Source organism: Lotus japonicus, chromosome 2, assembly GCF_012489685.1.
Source record: "Lotus japonicus ecotype B-129 chromosome 2, LjGifu_v1.2".
Lineage (NCBI taxonomy): Eukaryota > Viridiplantae > Streptophyta > Magnoliopsida > Fabales > Fabaceae > Lotus > Lotus japonicus.
Window position 1 is genome coordinate 65,769,287 of NC_080042.1, and position 24,139 is coordinate 65,793,425.

The 24,139-nt window shown below is 38.9% G+C and overlaps 2 protein-coding genes and 1 non-coding gene across 3 annotated transcripts; 1 reads left to right on the plus strand and 2 right to left on the minus strand.

The window, feature by feature from the left end:
* Positions 1-1,755: 1,755 nt before the first annotated feature.
* On the minus strand, positions 1,756-4,475 carry LOC130738913 (lysine-specific histone demethylase 1 homolog 1). Its single transcript, XM_057591091.1, has one exon. The coding sequence runs from the start codon at positions 4,395-4,397 to the stop codon at positions 2,079-2,081; it is 2,319 nt and encodes a 772-aa protein (XP_057447074.1). The 5' UTR covers positions 4,398-4,475; the 3' UTR covers positions 1,756-2,078.
* Positions 4,476-6,529: 2,054 nt separating this feature from the next.
* On the minus strand, positions 6,530-11,703 carry LOC130738914 (aspartyl protease APCB1). The gene is made up of 9 exons (XM_057591092.1): positions 10,946-11,703; positions 10,235-10,352; positions 9,608-9,837; positions 9,278-9,517; positions 8,801-8,951; positions 8,613-8,698; positions 8,190-8,304; positions 7,834-7,906; positions 6,530-6,940 (listed from the first exon to the last, which is right to left on the minus strand). Exons 1-9 carry the CDS (start codon positions 11,491-11,493, stop codon positions 6,807-6,809), a joined length of 1,695 nt encoding a protein of 564 aa, XP_057447075.1. The 5' UTR covers positions 11,494-11,703; the 3' UTR covers positions 6,530-6,806.
* A 10,976-nt stretch (positions 11,704-22,679) lies between these two features.
* On the plus strand, positions 22,680-22,786 carry LOC130741501 (small nucleolar RNA R71). Its single transcript, XR_009020397.1, has one exon. It is a non-coding gene; the product is annotated as a small nucleolar RNA R71 (small nucleolar RNA).
* The last annotated feature ends 1,353 nt before the right edge of the window (positions 22,787-24,139 follow it).

Sequence of the window (24,139 nt, forward strand, 5' to 3'; positions counted from 1 at the left end):
TCTTGGGCACATAAGGAAGAGGTTTAGAATCAGAAATGAAAGATTCAGGATAGTTTTGCAAAAACCCATAAACTATCAGCTCAGAAAAGTCTACAGAAAAGCTATGGAAAAAGCGATCAGAGGTAAGGATTAGCGACTATACCTCGAAACCTTGAAGCAGCAACTGATTGATCGACGATCAAGCAAGAATTGAACAAAAGCTCTTCTTCCTCCTCTCCTCTCAAACTCGCGGCCTCCTTGGTGAAAATGGGTAAGATATTTGTTTTTTTCTCATTTCTTGGCTATATATAGAAGATGGAAATTCGCGGGAAAATGATAGTTTCGCGAATCTGATTTTTCCGGCGTCATTCTCCGTGAATTAATAGATATGTTTTGGCAAAAGAATTCCAAAACTATAAAGAGGTCTCCTTGTATTTTTGACAACTAATGCATAGTCGGTATAAAACTATTTTACCCGATAAGTTGCTTTTTGCATCGGATGTCGGAATAGAAAACTTCCTTCTGAAGAAAGATTGAAATCATCAAGAGAAATGGGTGTACGCGTGTAGAATCTTCATTTGAAGCTCTGAATAGAAAAAGTCTTCATTGTCGGTTGATTCTAGGGTTTTGAAATACCAGGGATTCGGTTTCGGCAAACTTCCGATGATTGGAATCGGACGTTCGTAGATCCTAGAGTTTCGCCTCGAAACGATTTTGATATATGGAAAAAGAGAAGTTCTAACATTTCTCTGAAGATTTTTGGACTAAAATCCTACAGTGTTCCAAGGGTGGAACATAGTGTTATTTCCTAAGATTCTTGTCCTAGGTTTTAAAGCGAATATTAGTCGTGCTATAACCTAAATCGACTTCGATACAATCCTCAGACTCTTCCTGTACTTTCTCCTTCATATATTTATTTCATTTAATAAACTTTTGTTCAGGTTTCCCTTCGCATTACATCAACCCTAATCGTGAATAAGAAGTTTATTCACTTAGCATAAGTTTAAAAACTTGGGCCTTACAGAAAGGAAGAAGAAAACCTTCGCAATCTACACCACGATGAACATCTTCGGCTACCAAACTTTGCGTGTGGCAATTGTCGTCAACGTACTGACGTGCCGCCTGTTCGAGCCATCCAACCTTCATTCGCAAGCCTAGTTAAACCCCTCTTCCAACATTGCGCCACCCAACCACTCGAGTTTCACCGGTCACAACGACTTTCCCTTTCATCTATGTGTCTCCCTATTCTCTTTCTCCCTTTTCAATTCGAAAGGTTTAACTTTGGCTTCTCTTTTGTTTTGATATTGGTTTGAGGTGTTAGGGCCTCTAAGGGTTCTGGTTGTGGTGGGCGTTGGTGGCTTTGGGCTCAGTCACCAACCGCTTATGGTGGTTTGTAGTAGCAAGCTTCCGCAAGAGAGGACCTAGCATGGTTGCCTCCGAGTGGACACTTGGGGTCACATCTGATGCTGAAGTCATTTTTCTCTGTTATTGAACTCCTCCATCGCGTCGATCACGTAGTTCATATGCATTTTTTGTTGGATTTGATGGACGTGTTGGAGAAGAGGGAGTTAATGAGTTATTGTCTTGCGCTTTAGCAGCACAGAGTATGTGAAGTGCAAGCTGGGTTATATTTCAGAGATTAGTGTTGTACGTATTAGGGTTATCCCCTCAAGTATATATTCTCTCAAGTTAAAATTTTGTTTCTATCTCTTTTCTCATACATATTAAATAGGTGAGTTCAAAAAAAAAATACATATTAAATAGGTGAAACCCAAATTATATTTATAAAGAAAGAGATAAATATAACATTTCACTTCACATTGTCAATTCGCTTGAGAGGATCTTCATTCCTATTTCAATGGTGAGAAAAATAAGCATCCTAAAATTTGGTGCATTGTGCATCACGAAAAGTAAAACACAGCATAATGTGCCAAATGCATTTTAAGCTTCTATAATGGGTCAGAGCTCTACTGATACATTCTAAAAATGCTAAGGGGGCAGAGGTTTTATGTTGGATACAGTTAACAAGAGCCAGGAGGTTATACCAATTATCATGCTAAGAACTTTCATTCCTGTGGACAACACCATTTTCTGCTTAACTAAGGTTGGATGGATCTACACAGTTTTATGTTTGCAATAAGAGATTCAGCAACACTACTTAAACCCTTCCTCCCAACCAAACTCACCCCAAAATTGCGGCTTAACATTCTCACCCTGTTCTCATCACCCTCCACCTGACTCAACTCAATGACCTGCTTCTTTGAAACCAAGGCATAAAGATAAAGACTAGCAGACTCCAATACAGCTCCTCCAATTTTAACCCTTAGCAATGCACTAGAATCAAGATCATTCATCTTCGGATCAAACAAAGCAGAGAAGCTTCCAAAACTCAGGTCAGGTTTTACAAATAATGTGTCCAAATCATCATTCTCCTTGGTATTTTTCACTGTGTCAACTGGCGCCGGTGACCTCCTCTTTGCTACACTCAAAATGTTTGCAGCCTCCCTCAACCCACTCATAAATGCTCCATGCATTGTTGCAGGATACTGTTTGCTAGTTGCCTCTCCAGCAAAGAACAATCTCCCACCAACACTCTCTGCAAGTAAATCATAATCATCTCCTGATGATCCAACAGCAACGTAAGAGTAAGATCCGTGCGCGAAGTGATCCTTTCCCCATCGAGTGCAGACAGCCTGAACAGGATCAGGAACATCAATTCCCTTTGGATTAAAAATATCCTTCAGAATATCCAACACCCTTTTGACTGACTCTATTGGTGACATCATCTCAAACCTAATCGCAGCTTCCCCAGCAACAAGGGCGATGAGAAGCGGTCCACCAGACACAGAGGAGTAGCTGTAGAACAGGAAAAATTCACCCCTCATGCTCAAGTCCTCAGTCAGATGACCAAAGGTATCAATGTTTCCACCCCAGAAATTATGGGGAAACAGCATTGCAACCTTATTCAATAACCCGAAACCCAACCTATGAATTGCATCTTTCTTCCTCTGTGGAAGTTCAGGGACAAACTGAATATACCCCTTCTTAAGCACCCCCAAGGGCACGGTGCAAAGCGCCATGTCCCCGCGAAACTCCTGCCCACCAGCAAAGACACTCACCCCATCACATCCATACATGATCCGATCCACATTCCTCCCATAGAAAATGGGAAGACCCTCAGCCAAGGCGCGAACAAATATCTCATTCCCCCCCGGAATGAAACAATGATCACCACCCATCTCATAAGGATCATCCTGATCCCAATAAGCCATTGACATGTTAGACATAAGAGTAGCATTTGCATACTCCAAATTAGCCAAATGCCAATTCAACAACATCCTCTCTACCTTATCCTCAGCAACCTGATACACCCTCCGAAAAGCCTCCAAAGCAGAACCCAACGGCATATCCACCGACTTAATCTCTTCAATCATAGCCTGCCTAAGCTTACAAACCCTCTCCAACAACTTGTTAAACGAAACCTCAACGCTCGAATCAATCTCAGTATCAACAGATTTTCCATCAGGCAAATAAAGAGGGCAAAGATCCCTAACCTTATGAAGTGGCAAACCCAATTGCCTTGCCAAAACCCCAAGAGGGTTCCCATTTATTCCAGTGAGAACACTCCCACCAATATCAGCTGCAGCCTCAACACCATTACCACCATCACCACCACCACCACCCTTCATCCTCCTCGTCTTGACCCGGCCACCGGGTCGGTTCCTACCCTCCAATATCACAACCTTGAACCCCATGAACACCAATTGCCTCGCCGCAACCAGACCCGCAAACCCAGCTCCGATCACAATCACCGTCCCGCGCTCGGACCCGTCGAAGGACCGCGATTTCGCGGCCTTTATCTCCGGCGCGAGGCCGAAGTTGATGTAACCATGCTCCAATAAGAACCGGTAAGCGGGTTCAACGTAACCCTTGTGCTCGGAGCGAATGGACCGGAGGACGCTGTCCATGGTGAGCCAGACGGAAACGTTGGAGCGCCACCGCGCCAGAATGTGGTTCCGGGCGATGATGTAGTTCGATTGCTCCACCCCTCCGATCGTGGACACCACGCTCGCTTCAATCTCATCTTCCGTTAGCGAATCCACCGGGAACCCCACGGAAAGCGCGATGAGGGCATCGACGTCGCCGTCCTTCGCGACGTCGTTTCGGCGGTTCTTTGCCATTGAGGCGGCGGTGTTGAACTCCGTGAAGAATTTCTTGCGACGCCGGCGTCTTCGGGTTGGAGGAGGAACCGGGTCGGGTTGGGAAGGAGCTGGGTTTTGTTGCTCCGAGGATTCTGGTGTGGTTTGGTTGGGGAGAGAGGAGTCTGGTTCTTCGGAGGAGTTCTGGGTGGGGTTTTGAGGGGACATTGCGGCGGCGGCGTTTTCCGGCAAGGTGGGTTGTGGCGGTTCCGACGCCATAGTTTGTGAATTGTGAGTGAGTGTCACTTTAGGAAGTATGTGGTTATAAGAATGGGCAGGGTGTAAGGTGTGTTACTGACTAAGTCATGTGCTGCTACCCCATCTTTGAACCGTTGGATCACATTAAGTCGGTGAGATTTGAAACTGGAAACCGACACATTCGGTTTAATACCTTTTTTGATTTTATTTGAATTTTATGTATGTTATGATACCGAAGTCTCTAATTATTCTCCCTCAACTTTGCGTGACATCTTCACTAGCAAATGGCGCCATTGCGCCCAACTCCGGCCAACCACCATAACGTCCGTCGCAGGGCTCTAGCGTTGTGGTCATATCATGTCCTCCACTCCTTCAATCCTCAATTCCATTCTCAACCTCCTCTTATGTACTCACATCTTATTCCCTGCAAATTGGTCTTCAATGACACCAAACCCAGTATCCATGCACCATCCTCCTTCATCCCCATAGTTGCTCAACCGCTACCGGGTTCTATCATAAGAGATTTTGAAAATTACGGAAGAAAGAAGAACAAAAGGGAAAGGGACAATGAGCGTGCGAGGAAGTGGCAAAGATGTTGGAGGAATAGCCGGAGAGGATTGAAGTGGAACACAAAAATTAGTGACATTGTCGCATTTCCCTCCTAGAACCACCATCACCAATTTCCCTGCAAACCCTAACTCTACGTTTTAGCATATTTCAATAAAGGCTTGAGCATAGGTATGTTTCCATAACGCTCTGAGGATTCAACAGCGCCACATGGCTTATGTAACCCAAATAGAACAATAGTATGGTTATGTTTTATAAATCCAAAAGTCAGAACAATGTAGCAACCTAAAACAATCGAACAACAACACCCCCACCACTGCTCCCTCCTCCTTAAGGAACGTTGCTTATTTCTTTATCCCATTGCCCATTGGGGCGTGCTTAGGTGGAAACCCTTATTACTAAAAATTAAGGAATGTTGCTTTCGAAAAGCAATGACTTCGAGTGATTTATGATCAAAAATAAAATTTTCTCTCTGATTTTAACAATTCATTCTCTCTCATGCATTAAGTGAAAATACTTAAAATATAAATATATGGGTTGTCAATGAAAAAAAAAGTGCTAATGGAAAAGATAAGAATCTACAATTGGAATAAAATCTGCATTAGTTACTTATGGATTACTAAAATCAAATGTGAAATTTTGGACTACGAAAATAGTGTCAAGCAACCATCATTGTGAATGCTTTTATTTTTCCAATTGAGTTCTTATATGTAACTTGGGAGTGCGCGACATCTGTTTGACATACTTGTTTAGTATCCGCTGCTAAATGAGATTGTGAAAAAAGAACATTTAACCGGGGTTTTCAACCTCCCCTAATAAAACCCGCAAATTTCGTGACTATGGAACCGCCATATTGTGTATTTGTTGCACAAGCCGTGTGTCCATAAATCATTATTGTTTTTTATTTTTGAATTTTGTTAGTTTTTACACTTTTTTCTTACATTTTTCTTTTAAGAGTAAGGATATGTACAAGAAGACAAAGAGATGGAAGAGAAAGTGGAGAAAGAAGATATGATTTGAGGATGATTTTTATCCTATAATAATTGGAAATTCTTTGAAGCACTTGTTTATCTCTCTCACATTGCTTTTAAATTGAAAGGAGTTAATGGACCACTTGATAAATTACCTAAATACTCTTGTATCCATCTCCAATTCAATTTCATTGGAGAGCATCTCCTCTTCTCACCTACCATATGCCCTTGGAACAACCTTCTTCCACTGACCATGTTCATCTCCTCCGCGACTTCTAGTGCTCTGTCTTCTCTAACCCACAGAATGACCAAAATTCTTCTAGGGATTTAGATATTTTCTTCTCTTCCTCAGGTAAATGGTTGGCTGTCGAGAAATGAAGCATTGAGCCTCTTTGCAAGTCACACGCCGTTAAAGTCCACATTGGCTAAATAATTAAATAAGTCCTTATAAATGGTAGGCAAGACTCAACCTCTAAGTTAACTTCTAGTGTAGAGTTAACACTAACTTGAATTATAAGAAGGTATCAGAGTCAATCATATATCAATTGAACTACCAACCATGGAATCTAAAGATCAAATATCAATCTGACTCACGGTTATTCTAGAAAAAACTAATGAAATCAATGCAGCTCGTAGACTATTTCAGGAGAATTTGATGAAGTTATAATCACAATAGAGACTATTTCAGAATAACCCCTCATAATAGAGACTATTTCAGGATAACCCCTCATAATAGAGACTATTTCAGGAGAAGTTTGTATGACCTAATTTGTTGCACAGTAAATATTTATTGGTGCATATGATAATCTCTGATACTAATTGTTCGTGTAAGTTCCTATACTTTGGCTGTATCTGTACCTGTACATAGGCTTGTGAACACTTTGGGAGAGGGTTATAACATGCTATCAGCGAATAAATCACGACTCTTTCTTAATCTTCTGCTTGGCATGCCACAATCTGCTCGCTCCCAACCAATTCTCTGATTCACATTGTCATACACAACCAAATGTCCTCGTAATGATACATCTGCAAAGGTCAAATTTCAATGAGCAGTAGTTAAGCTTAAGCATAGCCTGAACAAGCATTATAAACATAACTAAATATAACTATACAAATGACAAGGTGCAAGATGATTAAGTTTGTATTTATTTTATGATTATGAGAACAAAGTAGTGGTAGGTTAGTGAAGGACCACATAATCAAAATGCTAATGATATATCACACTATCTGCTCTATTTGCTAGTGTTTCAAGTTTTGGCTATGAAGGATCCAGGATAAAGTGTGGGAATGATATTTTTTGAGAAAAAGTATTTTAGTATGTTATTTGAAAATTGAAAAATTAGAAATCCTCCTGTTAATTCTCTAAAGCAAGCATGTCTTCGAAATAGTAGATGCATCCACTTATTCATTTAATGTTTTCTTCATTAAGTATTAAGAGTTAAGAGGCTGTTTTAAGACATTAAAGCTTTGTTTGGGAGTTATTAGGGGAGGGGAAGACTTTGAGAGGAGGGGAAGAAAGGGAGGGTAAGCCCTACCCTCCCTGTGTTTGGAAGTTCAAAATCTCACAAAACCCCACAATTTGGGGGAACTCATAAAAAATAACTAAATGGAGGGTTTTAGAGGGTTTTAAAAATATCCCAAACCCTTGTCCCCCTTTTTAAAAACTACCAAACAGGGGAGAACTTCTCACAGGACTCCCCCGCCCCCTCCCTTCGCTTCCCTCCTCTCTCCTCCAAAACTCAACTCACATACATAGCCTCAGAATCATTGGAGATGACAATGAGTGACATAGTGTGCGAAAAAGGTGATGAAATGGAGATGACAATAAAGGAACACAAAAAATAGAAATTTGTTAGTAAAACATAGCAGGCAAATTGCATCTTGATAAGCCTTCAGGCTTTCCTTGAGGGAGGGATTACCTCCAAGTATAATTGAGGATCCATCATGTACATTGCTACCATCAAGTATAGCTAAGCACACATTGCCTTTCTTCTGCACCATAAGAGTTTATTAGAAAGACTGACAATAGCACAATTAGTTGGAAATTAAAGTTAGGGCATTGTTATTAATACCACCCACACACATTTCAATACTACCGCACTTAAAGGTGCTGTATAAAAAAATGCATTGCGGTATGCATTTTGTATTTTTTTCAGACTGCACTTTATAGTGCGGTATGCATTTTTCCATGGAATTCAATGGGGATGATATTAATATCAATGGGGATGGTATTAATAACAATGCCCTGAAAGTTATGTAAGAAAGAAAAAATTACACTAATAATCAAGTAGCCCTCGGGGGGTATCTGAAAAAATGTAGACAAAATCCACCACTTGTTTCCAAACCGAAGAGTTAAGGTCTTGAAGAAATCCTTGACATCTTTGACAGATCTGCATGCATGTAACATGGATTTTAGAACAGCCAGCTCCATTGTGATTGATATGCTCCTAAGGTTGATATTCTCCACAACATGATCAGTGGAACAGGTTGAAGGAAAAAAAACTAATTTTATTTCTCCACAACATGGGGCATTAAAGAAAAACAGTGTCATTGCAAAATGAGTAACTCAGGTCATTAATAATTTAATATCTTGATAGCTTTACCTATTATGTTCCTTGTTAGTTATTAACAACAAGCAAATGTGTATATTCAGGTCATTAAATAAAAAACTAATTACAACTTGAGTAATTTCTTTTACCTGATTGGGAAATCATCTTGCCAGCAAATGGGGAAAGTTGTATCTGAATCGTCTTGAATAAGCCGCAGCCCAGAAACTTCTTTAAGCTGCACCAATGTATAACCAATTAATGAATTCAAAGATTTCAATAGCCAACTTAAAAGAAGAATCTACAAAATTACTACAGGTGGATACAAGTAAAAACTCACAGAAGCAACAAGATCCAAGTAAGCCTCTTTTGGAAAATATGTGTAAGAACTGCCACTATCAAAAACCACCTTTCCTACTTTGCTGTGGCCATCAGAACTTAGAGGGCGATTTCCATAATTTATTCCAAGAATTTCAGTTTGGTACAAATCACTGTGTAGAGTAAGATTATATGCCACATATAAGTTACAGAAGAATCAGAACAAACCACATCATAACAAATTAGCACGTGCTCCAATCAGAATGATGATAAGAAATGAATATGCAGATAGAGCACATTATGTCAGAAAAGAAGTAGACATGCAACAAAACATTTTAAGAAATGGAGATTCTCAAATGAAAACAATATAAAACATCAGTCCTGGGAATAAATGTTTGACATTCTTACAATGAAACTTTCATTTCAGTTTCCTGAAAAAAACACAAACTCACTTCATAATAGGGAAAGAAAAGCACAATGTTAAAAAAATCATACTCACGAAGAATGTGTATAGGCCATGGGTACCCAGGTCATACCCCAATTTGGCACAAAATCATCACCCAAGAACATGTACCCACCGCCAACTGCATCACTGCTTAGGCAATGACCAACCACGTTCTTAATAAGCCCTTTACTTGCCAACTGGTAAGGTAGGCTAACTTTTGCCCTGCTAAGTCCCATGATTCCATCTGTTTTTGACAATGTGTTCAAAAGTGATCCCGCTTGATCATATCCACACCTTAAAACAAAAATATTCATAGAGTGGATCAGCGCTTCTAAATATATTGCCTTAATGAAATAGACAAAGGCGTAAAAAAAGGATTCATACCCAAAAACAAAATTGAACTTGGTTTTGGATCCATTAGTAGCCGTAAGTTGAAGCTCATCTCTAATAAGAACCCCCAAGGAAGAACTATGATCTGCGTATTGGATTTCATAGTCACACTGTTGGGAACTTTCAGGATATCCATTCCTCTGATTTTTCTGAACTTCTGAGCAGATAGAGTCCGTAGATGGCACTATATTGGATTTTGTTGGCTTGTACAGGAGATGTGCTCCCTACATCAAATATATCCTTTGAGTAAACACAGTTTTTCAATCGCAAAAATCCACTTTTTCTTAATAGCATAAACATATAGTCAGCTTATATCTATAGTGAATCTTCCTGAGAGGCATTTTTGAACCTTCAGCTTACTTGACACAACATAATATTAACTGGACAGAAATAAAGTGAATTTCAGGCATATAACCCATTGATGTGTATTTGGAAAAATGATGGGCGCAGCATGTCAAACCAGAAACTGTGAGGAGGAGCTATTTAGTGGATGCGATTTGGGGTGGAAAAACGTGGATCCAGACATGTAGTCAGTATGCCTCTAAGTCTCTAACTTAGGTGGATTGATAAATATAAAAATAGTTAAGAAACCCAGAGGTGACAGCAAGATTCAGAAATTACCTTAGCACAACTTCTGCATGGGGCATCACACTGAATCCAAGTTAAATCACTCCCTGTATCCACGTCAAGAAAATAACGTTTCGGAGGATTGCCAACATGTAAAAGTGTGAAATATAACCTGCATGTAAGAACATATTGCTAAGCCATCATTCTGATGCAATATGGGAAATTGGAATAACTACAAATCTGTAGAACCTAGTTTATCATAAAATTGAAGTATCTTAGAAGCATATTTAACATGGAATCAAGTTCAACAACCAAATTATTCACCACACGGATCCTCATTTTGAAGAAATGCACTGCAAATAGGTAATGAAGGCATTGTTAAGTAAAAACATGATTATAAATTGAGGCTGCAGGCAAGGTGTATTATTTGGAAAAGCTAGTTCTGATGTGGCTGCAATCAAGACTTGTTGGCCCCTCTAAAGCATTCAAAACAGAACAACAACAACAAATACTTGCCCCCTTTGATGTATTAAACATTTAATGATTTAATGCACTACAATGTAGGTAACTACAGAAAAGAACTATGCCCCTCTAAGCCAAATTCTTGCATCAATTATTTAAGCCCTCAAGCCAAAAAGTGGAAAAAGCAATTGAACTTTTCTTCTTTCCTTTTCTTCACTAATGATTAAACTGAACAAGACAGGGTAGGCATTCTAAATCCAACAATCAAATCAGCAAGCAAAAAGGAACAATTTTGCAACATACCCATCTGGATAAACATTGCCACTAACAGGAAAAACGGTGGATGAGTCAACAGCCACAACTCTAGAATTAGAAACAACACCAACATTTCTTTGGGTCACAAAGTTCTCTTTTTGACCATCACCCAGTTTCAGCTTCAAATCCTTCTGCCCCAAAACACCCTCTTTAGGAAACAAAGGGAAGAGAAACGAACTGGGTCCATCATCATCTTCATTGTTAGGACCATGAAGTTCCAAGGTGGTAGCTGAGAAAACAGAACCATAAAGAAAAACAGCAAAGAGGAGAATCCCAAAGAAAGAAAAGATCTTCATTGGGGTACCGATGAAGACCCTTCTGAATGAGAACAGAAGATGAGGATTTGAAGGGTGTGATTGAGGTACAGGGTGAGAGGGTTGCAGAGAACGTTGTGGTGGTGGAGAAGAAGGAGGGTCAGAATCAGAAAGAGTGAAAGCGGTGATGGTTTTGCCTAGAGAAGGGTTATCTGGGGGTGGAAGGGAGATGATAACAAAGCCTTTGATGTGGGGTGGTTGATGATCATCATCTTCTTCCATCTCTGTGTTGAGGTGAGAGTGATGGAAGAAGAAGAAGGTGAAGAGAGGAATGAGGAAGAAGGTGATGGCTCTGTTCCAAGTTTACCAGATAGTCTTTGGAATACGATGACCAGACTGGGTCAATAGGATACTGCTATACTGTGACTGTGTGTGAGCAGGAGAAGACGTGTGAAAGGGTGCAGAGTGAGGCTCGTTGTCATTGAGGAAGTTTCCAAGTCATAACACACTACTTCTGCTGAAATAAACTAGAATATTAGTTTTAGACTTTTAGGGTTAAATATGTTTTTAGAAGTTTTTAAGTCCTATAAAATATGAGTGAAGTCGATTTGATCCTAACTTTAGTACTCAACTATAATGAAGTCCCTATAGGGCATTTGTGAAGTCCTTGCATGCCATTTCAGAAGGAATTTATTGTGATATCATGAGTTTCACATTGGAAATTAAAGACAATTTTGAGCGGTTTATAAATAAGAGGATAATATATTTAATGTCTTAAGGTTTTAGGTGAAAGATGTGGTGTCAAATTCACTTATAATTTGCTCTTTAGCTTAATGTGATGATTTTGTAGTTTTTAAACATCTCTTTAGCCCAATAGTGGTATTAGAGCTGATAGTTGTTTGCTCATGGTGACCGGCTCCTTGTGTCGAAAGTCGACTTTTGTACATGTATAGAGTACTTATTAGAAAATTTTACCAAACTAGTGCATAATTTTTTTTAATTACACATCTAGTGTAAATCACCACTTAGAGTGGCGATACAAGTGTTTGGAGGTGTCCGCTTTCGTATGAGATGAACTCACATTTGACGGAGAGATTGTTGTGATATCAAGTGTGAGTAAGTCTTAAATTGAAAAATAAGAACAACTTTGAGCAGTTTATAAGTGAGATGACTCATACACTCAATACTTTAAGGTTTTGGGTAAAAATTATAGTGTCCAATCCACTTATGATTTGTTCTTTAACCCATATGATGATCCCTCGTAGTTTTTAAACATCTCCTTTTAATTTAGTCCAACAAGAAACTGCACTGAAGGAAGCCATGGAGGGAGGTGATTTATTCCATGACCATTTGTGAGGAGATGAATCTGATGATGAAAGTGAGAATGAGAATGAATCCAAGGATATGGTTTGGCATAAATGAAGGTTGTTTGTGGTTCGTTCGGAAGGTTTGGACCGATTGATAAAGGAGACAAATCTGAGGTTGAATATGAGAATGAAGACTCTATGTTTGTGAACGAATTTCAGGAAGCTATAAATTTTCTGGTTTTTTTAATGGGGTTTTGATTATTATTTATTGTTCTGATTTGTGAAGGTGGAAGATGATGATGATTCGTGGAGGGGGAAACGAAGAAGGTAGAGGGATGAGATGGGTGTGAAATGAAGAAGGAGAAGGAGCAGTGGCGGAACCATAAATTTTGGGAAGCCTGGACAAATTTTTGGACGTTGTCACAATTTCTTTTAGGTTTTTCTTGAGCAAATAATTAGTTAGAGAAAAAATCAAATGATAATTACAACCCTAAGTAATCACTAGTTACTAGTAATTATATTTATATCTATACAATGATACCAAAAAAAGTACTAATTAATTAAAAAAAACGAAAGGCCCATGAGATTGTTGAAAGATTTTTTACCACTCTACGTTGAATCTCTCAAGACTCAATTGTAGTATAGTAAAGGGTTTTGTCGTATCCACAGGGAGGTGTAATACTTATGCCGTTCAATAGCTAACAGACTTAAATGATGGTTTACAAATATATTGGGTGTTTGTTTAAAAACATAAAAACATAAATAAAGAAGATAAAAGAGTTGGATTCACCAAGGTAGATAGTTTTGCTGAGATTAGAGTTTCGTTGTCTGACCTCTATGTATTCTATTGATTCACATACAAATATAGTTCTATGAAATTGATTCCTCCCACCATTTCTTATCTTACTACCCAGTCCCCCGGCGTAGAAAATTATCAACTCAGCTATATTAACCCTCAATCCCTTGATCGATTAACAATAGTGAGTAGCATTAAACATGGATGTTTGAATGGACTAATGATCTAACCCTATCCCTAGACCTTAGAATCATTAGATGATTTTACCTATTTCAGGTTTAAATAGCTAGTTCCCACCATCCTATTAAACCTAAATTCATGTTCTAGGTGATCAATCCAAAACAAGCATAATGCACAAGGTAAAATCATTGAATCATGGCAAAGATACATATGATTAACTCTAGTTCAGACTCAAGAACGTGTGAGTTCCCTACACAAGTTTGAATCAATCAAAATACCCAAGGGGATCAACCTAAGATATAGCATGAAGCAAAAGAGAAAACCATTGATTCTTTAACATAGAAACATCAAATTTGCATGAAAGGAAATCAAATAGATTACATGAGCATCAAAACAACTAGTTCCAATCCCAACAAATGAGAAATTAGCTATCCATTTCCATGGATAGCTTTACAATCATAAAAGAGAAGAAGAACGATGAAAAACCGAATACGTGACAGTTCCCCGGCGATGAAATCGGCTCTAAAGCCTTCTCCCAAGTCTCCTATACCTCCCTTGATGCTCTCCTTCGAGTTCTATCTTTCCCAAAGTTGTGGGTTTCAGTTCTGGTCCCAGAAGTTCTCCTCTGTTATGATTTAAATTTTCCTTTTAAATTGCAAATCTGGCACGACCGCTCAGCCCCTTTTCTGGCCGCTCAGCGCCCTGTTACTTTAGGGATGGGTTTTCTTTAACCGCCTTGAAGACGCTCAGCCCCTTTCTTGGCCGCTCAGCCCTTTTCTGACAGGATAAAAGGAGCTCAGCTGGTTTTTAAAGGGCTCAGCTGGTTTTTAAAGGGCTCAGCTGATTTTTCCCAAACCTTGCAAAACTCTTTATCTTTTCACCAAATCTTCATCTCTTCACTAGATTCATGTCCCTACAACAACAATTGAGATTGGATCTCCATTTAAACACATTCTAATCAAAAGAGAGTCAATTTGCAAGATAATTTCCATAAATCACATAGACAAGTGCCTTAATAACAATGGAAAACTACGTAAAATTGGCACTTATCAACTCCCCCCAACTTAGCACTTTGTTTGTCCTCAAACAAAAGGTAATGACTTAAATCAAACAAGCATGACTTAAACTTTTTCAAAGCTCAATTTGCAAGATCTCACAAAGATTGAATCAATGATCCAAAACAGAAACATGATGCCCACAAGAGAATGCATGACATTAATACAACTACTTATGCAACCTGAAACTCAATAGGCATGCAGTCAATTACTCTTGATCAGGGAACCACTCAATCGAGTCAGGATATAGCATGTAAATCAGGCAAGGTCTGTGTTTCGCTCATGTACATCACTGAATCACATAAGTCAAGATTGTTACTTGTCTCCTCAATCATCAAAACTACATGTGAAATCAAGGATCACTAAGGTCTTTACAGGGTTGTAATGAGGCTAGGCTTCAAAGAGTTTTGTTTTTCAGGATATGCAAAGAAACTCAACAAGGCAAGAGAGAAATCACACTTTACATTCATGATATTCACTCCCCTCAACTTGCTTTAAACCAACTCCCATTCACCATGTTCAATTCAACTCAACCCTTTGTTTTCTCATCAATCTCTTCTTTATTCTCTTTTTGTTCTTGTTGCAATTTTTTTTCTTTCTATTTTTGCCCTTTTTTTTTCTTTTCAAGCATACTCACATTTGAAAATGTTTACAAATACATTGAATCTGAAATTGCACAAAAAATTCAGCTCAAGAGCCTTCTCCCCCCAACTTGCATACAACTCACACTAGTGAATGCTCTCTTAGCCTATCGAGCTTAGGAAAGTCGTTGTTTTTCTTTTAGGGATAGGGTTATAGTGAAGAACAATACACAAAACATTCAACATTCAGGCTCAAAGGGGTAACAAATGGACTTCCATTGAAATAGGAAGGCTATTTAGCTAAGTAGCTATATATACATAACAAAATATGCCTTGATCCTTTCCTATCAATTCCATGCAGCCAATGATATCAGAGACTCAAACAAAATCAACCATGCAAAGAAGTGATGCTCTCTCAACTCACAGTGTATAGGAACACTCCCTCACAGGCTAAAAAGTTTCAAATAACCCTGATTTTCAAGTAATTTTCATGTTATGCTTCAAGAATTCCAAGTGAATCATGCAATCATATCAAGTCATGGAATCAATGAGTGCAAGCACAATTTCAATCATGGAATCATTCATTTTTGTAGCATAAATCAAGCAATTCTTACAATAGTCAGGCAAGTATTGAAACAGTCAGGGAATCATGGAAACCGGAACACGAGTGCTATATATAAACTACACGATTAAAAGGAAACTAAAAACGGTGAAAAAAGGACTCCCTCATGATGTGAATGCTTTGAACCAAGCTCTCTACTTAAATCTTTGATCTCTTTCTCCCTCCATGGGAATTGGACTGTCCTCAGGCCAAATTGCATGATTCACCTGTTAATCTGCCTTACAGTCACTAAATAACAGGTTAGAATACAAGAGATAAATGAGAATATCAAAGCATTGAAACAACTCAAACCCTAGTCCATATGAAAATAGATTTCAAGAGCTTTCCAAAGAGTGGTCATTGGTTTAAATCCAATAAGAAATGAAGAAGTTATGCTCATTTGAATAAAAGAGTGAATTGCTGATAAGGGGGTGGCGCTGAGCGGCCTCTGCATAGCGCTGAGCGGTCGACATCAGAGTTTGAGGCCGCTGAGCCCTATCAGATGGACGCTGGGCGCCCTGTGCAGTGTAAAAACTCAAGTAAACTCAAAACCCACAACTCGATCGGTCCAATTTTGAGTTCTACACTTCCCGATCATGCCAATTGATTTATTCACATTCATATATCATTTAAAACTTGTCCAAGCCCTAAAATTTAACAATCAAGCATAATTTAGCAAAGATTCACAATCCAAGTCTTCCAAAGACAAGTTTCCATGCTTTTTCACAACTTGATAGGCCATAATTTGATATATTCATTTCTAGTACATGCCGCTTAGTCCAAGCACACATAAATACCCTAAGAAACTTGTGCGTACCTAAAAATTAGCAATTGAAGCACATTTAGCACAAAAGTCATTCTAGGTTCCATTAATGGTCAAATTTCATGATTTCACAACTCAACACCTTATCTTTTTCATTGCTCAAATTCCTTGCATTCTATGCCTCATAATCACTCATCCATGTCATTTAAAACTTGTGGAGAGCCTTATAACACACAATTGAAGCACATTTTCTCATGACATACTCCATAGACCATACAAGAGCAAATTGACCTTCAATTTTGAAATTTCATCACATCATCAAAGGGTTCACTACAAAACTATTCTTAAACTTGAAAAACAACATTAATTCACACATGAGATGGTTCATAAGTAATGGGAAGCACGATTTCACAATTTATGCAGAAAATGGCTAGGAGAGACTAGTTTTTCATCCGAAACTCACAACCACAAACCCCGAATTTTGCAAAACACTCAAACCATACACACCAACCATCCATATGCATGCTAAATCTAAATTTGGACTTGTTACAACTCTCAATTGCAGATTTTGAAAAGAAATTTCACATGATCCAAATTTCAGTAAGTTTTCATGCATTTTCACAAGTCAATCCCTCAAATTCCAAATTCATCATTTTCATTGCTTCCAAAACCTTTAAACACACTCAATATATCTATCAAAACTTGTGAAGCACCTTAAAGCACAAATTTAATCAAAGCTTCACAAAATCACTACCCTAGTTCTAAAAGCACAATAAAAACAATAAAAAACTGGGTTGCCTCCCGGGAAGCGCTTGTTTAACGTCATTAGCTTGACGCAAACACAATCAAGGTGACCATAAACAAGGGTTATAATATAACCCCTTCCGCTTCTTAGGCCGTTTGACTTGGATTTCATCTAAATTCCTATCAAAAGCTTTCCAAGCCAGCAAAAGTTTTTTATTTCTCTTCATTTTCTCAACCCAAACCAATTCACCTACACTCAACTCACATGCCAAGCTATTTACATGCATATGAATGAATGCGAATTTACAATTCTTTGAAGAATTGGATTCAGTCAGCTCATCAAACCTATCACCAAATACAACGTCTATATGCTCAACATTAAGAATTTCATCATTGTGTTGGTGATGTGATATACTATCAAATTCTTCAAAGCTTACCTCATCCTCTTCACGTTTTACCGTTGGAGGGCTTGAAGAAATCGGTAAGTGGTGAAGGGTTGGATCATTTTCTTCTTTTTTTGATTTTTTCTCTTCTTCCTCACTTTCTTCCACTTCCCCTTGTGCTTCAACCACATCTCTTCCATGTTCAGCTACCATGGTAGCTAGCTTTCCAATTTGATCCTCCAAGTTTTTGATCGAAGCCTCGGTATTCCTTTGATTAATCATTGACAATTGCATGAATTGCACCAAGGTATTCTCAAGCTTGGAAATCCTATCCTCTTCAGAGGGGTAGAATGACTGAGATGGTTGATCCATTTAAAGAAGTTGGTGATTTAGAAGCTTCTTGTTGATTCTCCTCTTGAGCTAGATAACTAACACAAGAGATTAGTAACAACAAGGAAAGTAAACAGAAAACAAAAACTGTACACTATATTCACAATCATTCAAGAATGAAAACTACTGCAATGCAATTAGTATTGGCACACCTCCCCGGCAACGGCGCCATTTTGTTGAAAGATTTTTTACCACTCTACGTTGAATCTCTCAAGACTCAATTGTAGTATAGTAAAAAATCTTTCAACAAAATAGACCAATTGAAAAGGGCTTAAGCCTATCGGAGACTTGTATGCAGTCCTGTACGCCCATAAAGCATCATCAAGCTTCTGAGACCAATCCTTCCTGGAACTTGACACAGTTTTCTCCAGGATCTTCTTAATTTCTCTGTTAGACACCTCTGCTTGTCCATTGGTCTGTGGATGGTAAGGTGATGCTACCTTGTGCTTGACTCCATAATGCTCTAATGCTTTGGCCAGTTGAGAGTTAACAAAGTGAGAACCTCCATCACTAATAATCACCCTTGGTGCTCCGAAACGGTTGAAAATGTTCTTCCTTAAGAATTTAATTACAGTTTTGCCATCAGCTTTTGGTGTTGCCACTGCTTCCACCCATCTAGAAACATATTCAACAGCTACCAAGATATACTCATTAGAGAATGAGGACGGGAACGGTCCCATGAAATCCATACCCCAACAATCGAAAACCTCAACTTCTAAGATACTTTGCAAGGGCATTTCATTGGCTTTAGTAATGGAACCTGCTCTCTGACATTCATCACACCTTTGTACATGAAAATGAGCATCCTTGAAGAGTGTAGGCCAATAGAAACCAGATTGGAGGACTTTCACAGCTGTCCTCTGTCCATTGTAGTGCCCTCCATAAGCAGAAATGTGACAATGCCACAAAATTTCCTTAGCCTCATTTGAGGCCACACATCTTCTGAGTATCCCATCAGCTCCTGCTTTGAATAGATAAGGATCATCCCACACGAACTGAGTAGCATCCCTGAGAAACTTCTTTTTCTGATGATAGTTAAATTCATCAGGGATGTTGCCTCCAGCTTTGAAGTTGGCAATGTCAGCAAACCATGGCCTTTCCTGAACTAGAAAAAGCTTCTCATCAGGGAATGCATCTGTTATATCCTTTTCCTTTGTGGTCACCTCATCATTCACCAGCCTTGACAAATGGTCAGCCACCAGATTTTCCTTTCCGCTCTTGTCTTTGATTTCTAAATCAAATTCCTGCAACAACAGAATCCATCTTATCAATCTTGGTTTAGAATCAGGTTTTGTTAAGAGATACTTGATAGCTGCATGATCAGTATATATGACAACTTTTGAGCCTATCAAGTAACTTCTGAATTTTTCCAATGCAAACACTATTGCCAACAATTCTTTTTCAGTTGTGGCATAATTTATTTGAGCTTCATTTAAAACTTTACTAGCATAGTGAATTGCATGGAAGATTTTCTCTTTTCTTTGTCCTAAAACTGCACCAACTGCATAATCGCTAGCATCACACATAAGTTCAAAGTTAAGTTTCCAGTCAGGAGCAATAATAATAGGAGCAGAAATCAAACTTTGTTTTAATTGTTCAAAAGCTTTTAAACATGCACTATTAAAGAGAAAAGAAGAATCCTTATTTAACAGATTGCTCAATGGTTTGGCAATCTTGGAGAAATCTTTGATGAAGCGTCTGTAAAATCCAGCATGTCCAAGAAAGCTCCTGATGGCTTTGATATTTGTTGGTGCTGGTAGCTTCTCAATAACTTCCACCTTTGCTTTGTCCACTTCAATTCCTCTTGATGAGATTTTATGCCCAAGGACAATTCCTTCAGTCACCATGAAGTGACATTTCTCCCAATTAAGTACCAAATTGGTTTCCACACATCGCTTCAGTACGGTATCCAAGTTTTCCAAACACAGATCAAATGAAGCACCAAATACAGAGAAGTCATCCATAAAAACTTCAATGATCTTTTCTACCAAATCTGAGAAGATAGCTAGCATGCATCTCTGAAATGTTGCTGGAGCATTACATAATCCAAATGGCATTTTCCTATAAGCAAAAACACCAAAGGGACATGTAAAGGCCGTTTTCTCCTGATCGTCTGGATTGACTGTAATCTGATTGTAGCCTGAGTATCCATCCAGAAAACAATAGAATGCTTGTCCAGATAACCTCTCCAACATCTGATCCATGAATGGCAATGGGAAATGGTCCTTTCTAGTGGCCTTGTTCAGTTTCCTGTAATCAATACACATTCTCCAACCTGTAATTGTCCTGGTCGGAATCAACTCATTCTTGTCATTGGTGATCACAGTCATTCCACCTTTCTTTGGAACTACCTGCACAGGACTCACCCAAGAACTGTCAGAGATAGGATAAATCATACCTGCTTCAAGTAGTTTCACCACTTCCTTTCTGACTACTTCTTTCATAGTCGGATTCAATCTTCTTTGAGGTTGTGCTACCGGCTTGAAATCATCCTCCATCATAATTTTGTGCATGCAGTAAGAAGGACTAATGCCTTTGAGATCAGATAAAGTCCAGCCTATAGCTTCCTGATTTTCCTTAAGAACATCAATCAGCTTCTTCTCCTCCTGTGGTGATAGAGAACTGCTAATGATCACTGGTTTACCTGTTTCACCCTGCAAAAACACATATTTTAAATGAAAGGGTAAGAGTTTTAGCTCCAGTTTCTGATCAGCCTTCTTTATATCAGCTTCCACTGGTTCCTCCTTCTTGATATTCTCCACTACTACTTGTTCAGGGGGTATTTCCTTCAAAATATTAAGTTCCTCCAAACACTTCTCAATTTCTTTTTCCTCCAAATCATTGAACTGTGAGCAACAACACATGTTGATGAGGGCCACCTCCAAAGGATCAAACACATAAGGTTTCTTATCTGCTTCTCTGCAAACTTCATCAATTATATCAATTTTGAAACATTGTCCTTTGTCCTTTGGATGTTGGATAGCCTCATAGAGATCAAATTGAACTTCATCATCTTGGACTCTCACTTTCAGCTTTCCAATGTCCATGTCAATGGCCATTCTTGCTGTCCTCATAAAAGGTCTTCCCAAAATGATTGGAACTTCTTCATCCTCTGGAATATCAATAACAGCAAAGTCAGCGGGAATTAAAAATTTATCAACTCTTACCAGTACATCCTCTGCTATGCCAACTGGATATTTGATTGATCTATCTGCAAGCTGTAAAGACATTCTGGTTGGCCTAAGCTCCATACCACCTGCTCTTTTCATAATTGAAAGTGGCATAAGGCTGATACTCGCCCCCAAATCGATTAGAGCTTTTCCCACTGCTAGTGTGCTAATGGTGACTGGAATCGTGACATTGCCAGGATCATCCAACTTCTCAGGGATGAAATGTTGAATGAATGAACTGCAATGAGCACCCAAATGCACCACTTCTTCATCTTGAAACTTTCTTTTCTTTGTCAGCAACTCTTTCATGAATTTTGCGTAAGTCGGCATTTGCTCCAAAGCTTCTGCAAATGGGATGTTGATCTGGAGCCTCTTGAAGATATCCATGAAACGAGTGAATTGCCTTTCTTTATCAGCTTTGGTAGGAGCATGTGGGTATGGAAGTCTCTTCTCTAGGGGAGGTTTTAGGGTTACTTTCTCTTTGTTTTTCAGATCATTCTCTTTCCCTCCAAGTTTGCTTTCCTCTCCACTCTCACTTACCTGTACCTTACCTTTTTCTTTGGTTTTCTCTTTATCACTCTTTTCTTGCCTATTTACACTGTCACTCTTATTTTTTAGCACCTCTCTCTCAATATCTTCACTATCATTTTTTTGCTCTTTTTCTTCATCACTATCCTCTTTCTCACTCACTTTCTCACCAACTCCTCTACCAACCTCTTTTCCACTCCTTGTGAAGATCGCCTTGCAGTGCTCCTTAGGATTGTCTTCAGTGCTTGCGTGAAACTTCCCTTTTTGTTCAGTAGTCATCTGAGTCAACTGTTTAGCTATTTGTCCAACCTGCACTTCCAAATTTTTAATGGATGCATCAGTATTTTTCTGATTGGACATAGAAACCTGCATAAATTGAGTTAGTGTATCCTCCAATTTGGAAGTCCGATCTTGGAGCGGCTGAAAGTATTGTTGATTTTGGTAGGATGGTGGTGCTCTGCTGCTAGAAGGCCCTGCATCTTGTCTCCAGGGTTGGCTGTTGTTGTTATATTGATTTCCTCCCCTTGGATAAGCATTTTGATATTGGCCTTGTCTTTGCTGATTTCCTAAGTAATTCACTTCTTCTTGATTCTGGTCACAACTACTAGTAGGGTGGTCACCTATGCAAATATCACACCTATTTACCTGTCTTCTGGAAGAGGATTCTTGCATCTCCTTAAGCTGTTTGGGCAAATTTGTCAGTGTTTGCTTCACTTCATCCAGTTGTTGCTGGAGCTGTTTGTTCTGAGCTAACACAGCATCAGTTGCTCCAAGCTCAATCATTCCTCCTCTCCTAGGTGGACCTCGGTGGTTTTGATCTTGTTGATCATTTAAGGCCATCGCTTCAATGATTTGAATGGCCTCAGTGGGTGACTTAGCCATCAAAGAACCACCGGATGTTGCATCCAGAATCAACCTAGTTGGTTGTTGTAAGCCCTTTCGAAAGATATGGATTTGGGACCTTGCATCAAATTCATGGTTCGGGCATTTCCTCAACAAAGATTTAAATCTCTCCCAAGATTCACATAAGCTTTCACCTGCAAGCTGAGAGAAAGCAGAAATCGCAGTTTTACATTCCATAAATTTAGAATCAGAGAAATACCTTGCCAAGAATTTCCGTTCAAGTTCATTCCAATCGGTAAGGCTACTTTGTGGTTGATCTAAAAACCACTCCTTTGCTTTTCCAAGTAGAGTCAAGGGAAAAAGCCTCAGAAACACAGCTTCTTCATCAGCTTGTGTAAGACCAGCAGTGCCACAAAGTTCATAGAACTTTGTCAAATGCGTGTGCGGATTCTCATGGTCCAAACCAGCAAATGGATTGGCATACATCAGTTGTACCAATCCGGACTTCATCTCAGGAGGCCTATCATTCCCTGCAGATCTTCCAAGTCTTGCCATGTTCCTCGGTGTGAAGTTCACAAAACCTGCATTATTATCTCCATTGTCATGACCTCCAGCAGCTGCCATGATGTTTCGCTCTTGATTGCTTGAAGAGATTAAAGAAGATGATGCTTCTTGTTCCTTTCTTTGCCTAGCTAATTGTTTTCTCCTCTTTGTCTTGCTATTGTTCCTTCTAGCTGTAGCTTCGATCTCGGGATCGAACAATACTTGATCAGCTGGAGTTTTACCTCGCATACACAAAGTGAAAATACAACCTAGCCAAGAAAGTCAGTCAACAAGATAATAAAAGATAAAATAAAACTATATACTATATTCACAATTGCTCAAGATAAGAAAACTAAAGCAATGCTTTTGTATTGACGCAACTCCCCGGCAACGGCGCCATTTTGTTGAAAGATTTTTTACCACTCTACGTTGAATCTCTCAAGACTCAATTGTAGTATAGTAAAGGGTTTTGTCGTATCCACAGGGAGGTGTAATACTTATGCCGTTCAATAGCTAACAGACTTAAATGATGGTTTACAAATATATTGGGTGTTTGTTTAAAAACATAAAAACATAAATAAAGAAGATAAAAGAGTTGGATTCACCAAGGTAGATAGTTTTGCTGAGATTAGAGTATCGTTGTCTGACCTCTATGTATTCTATTGATTCACATACAAATATAGTTCTATGAAATTGATTCCTCCCACCATTTCTTATCTTACTACCCAGTCCCCCGGCTAGAAAATTATCAACTCAGCTATATTAACCCTCAATCCCTTGATCGATTAACAATAGTGAGTAGCATTAAGCATGGATGTTTGAATGGACTAATGATCTAACCCTATCCCTAGACCTTAGAATCATTAGATGATTTTACCTATTTCAGGTTTAAATAGCTAGTTCCCACCATCCTATTAAACCTAAATTCATGTTCTAGGTGATCAATCCAAAACAAGCATAATGCACAAGGTAAAATCATTGAATCATGGCAAAGATACATATGATTAACTCTAGTTCAGACTCAAGAACGTGTGAGTTCCCTAC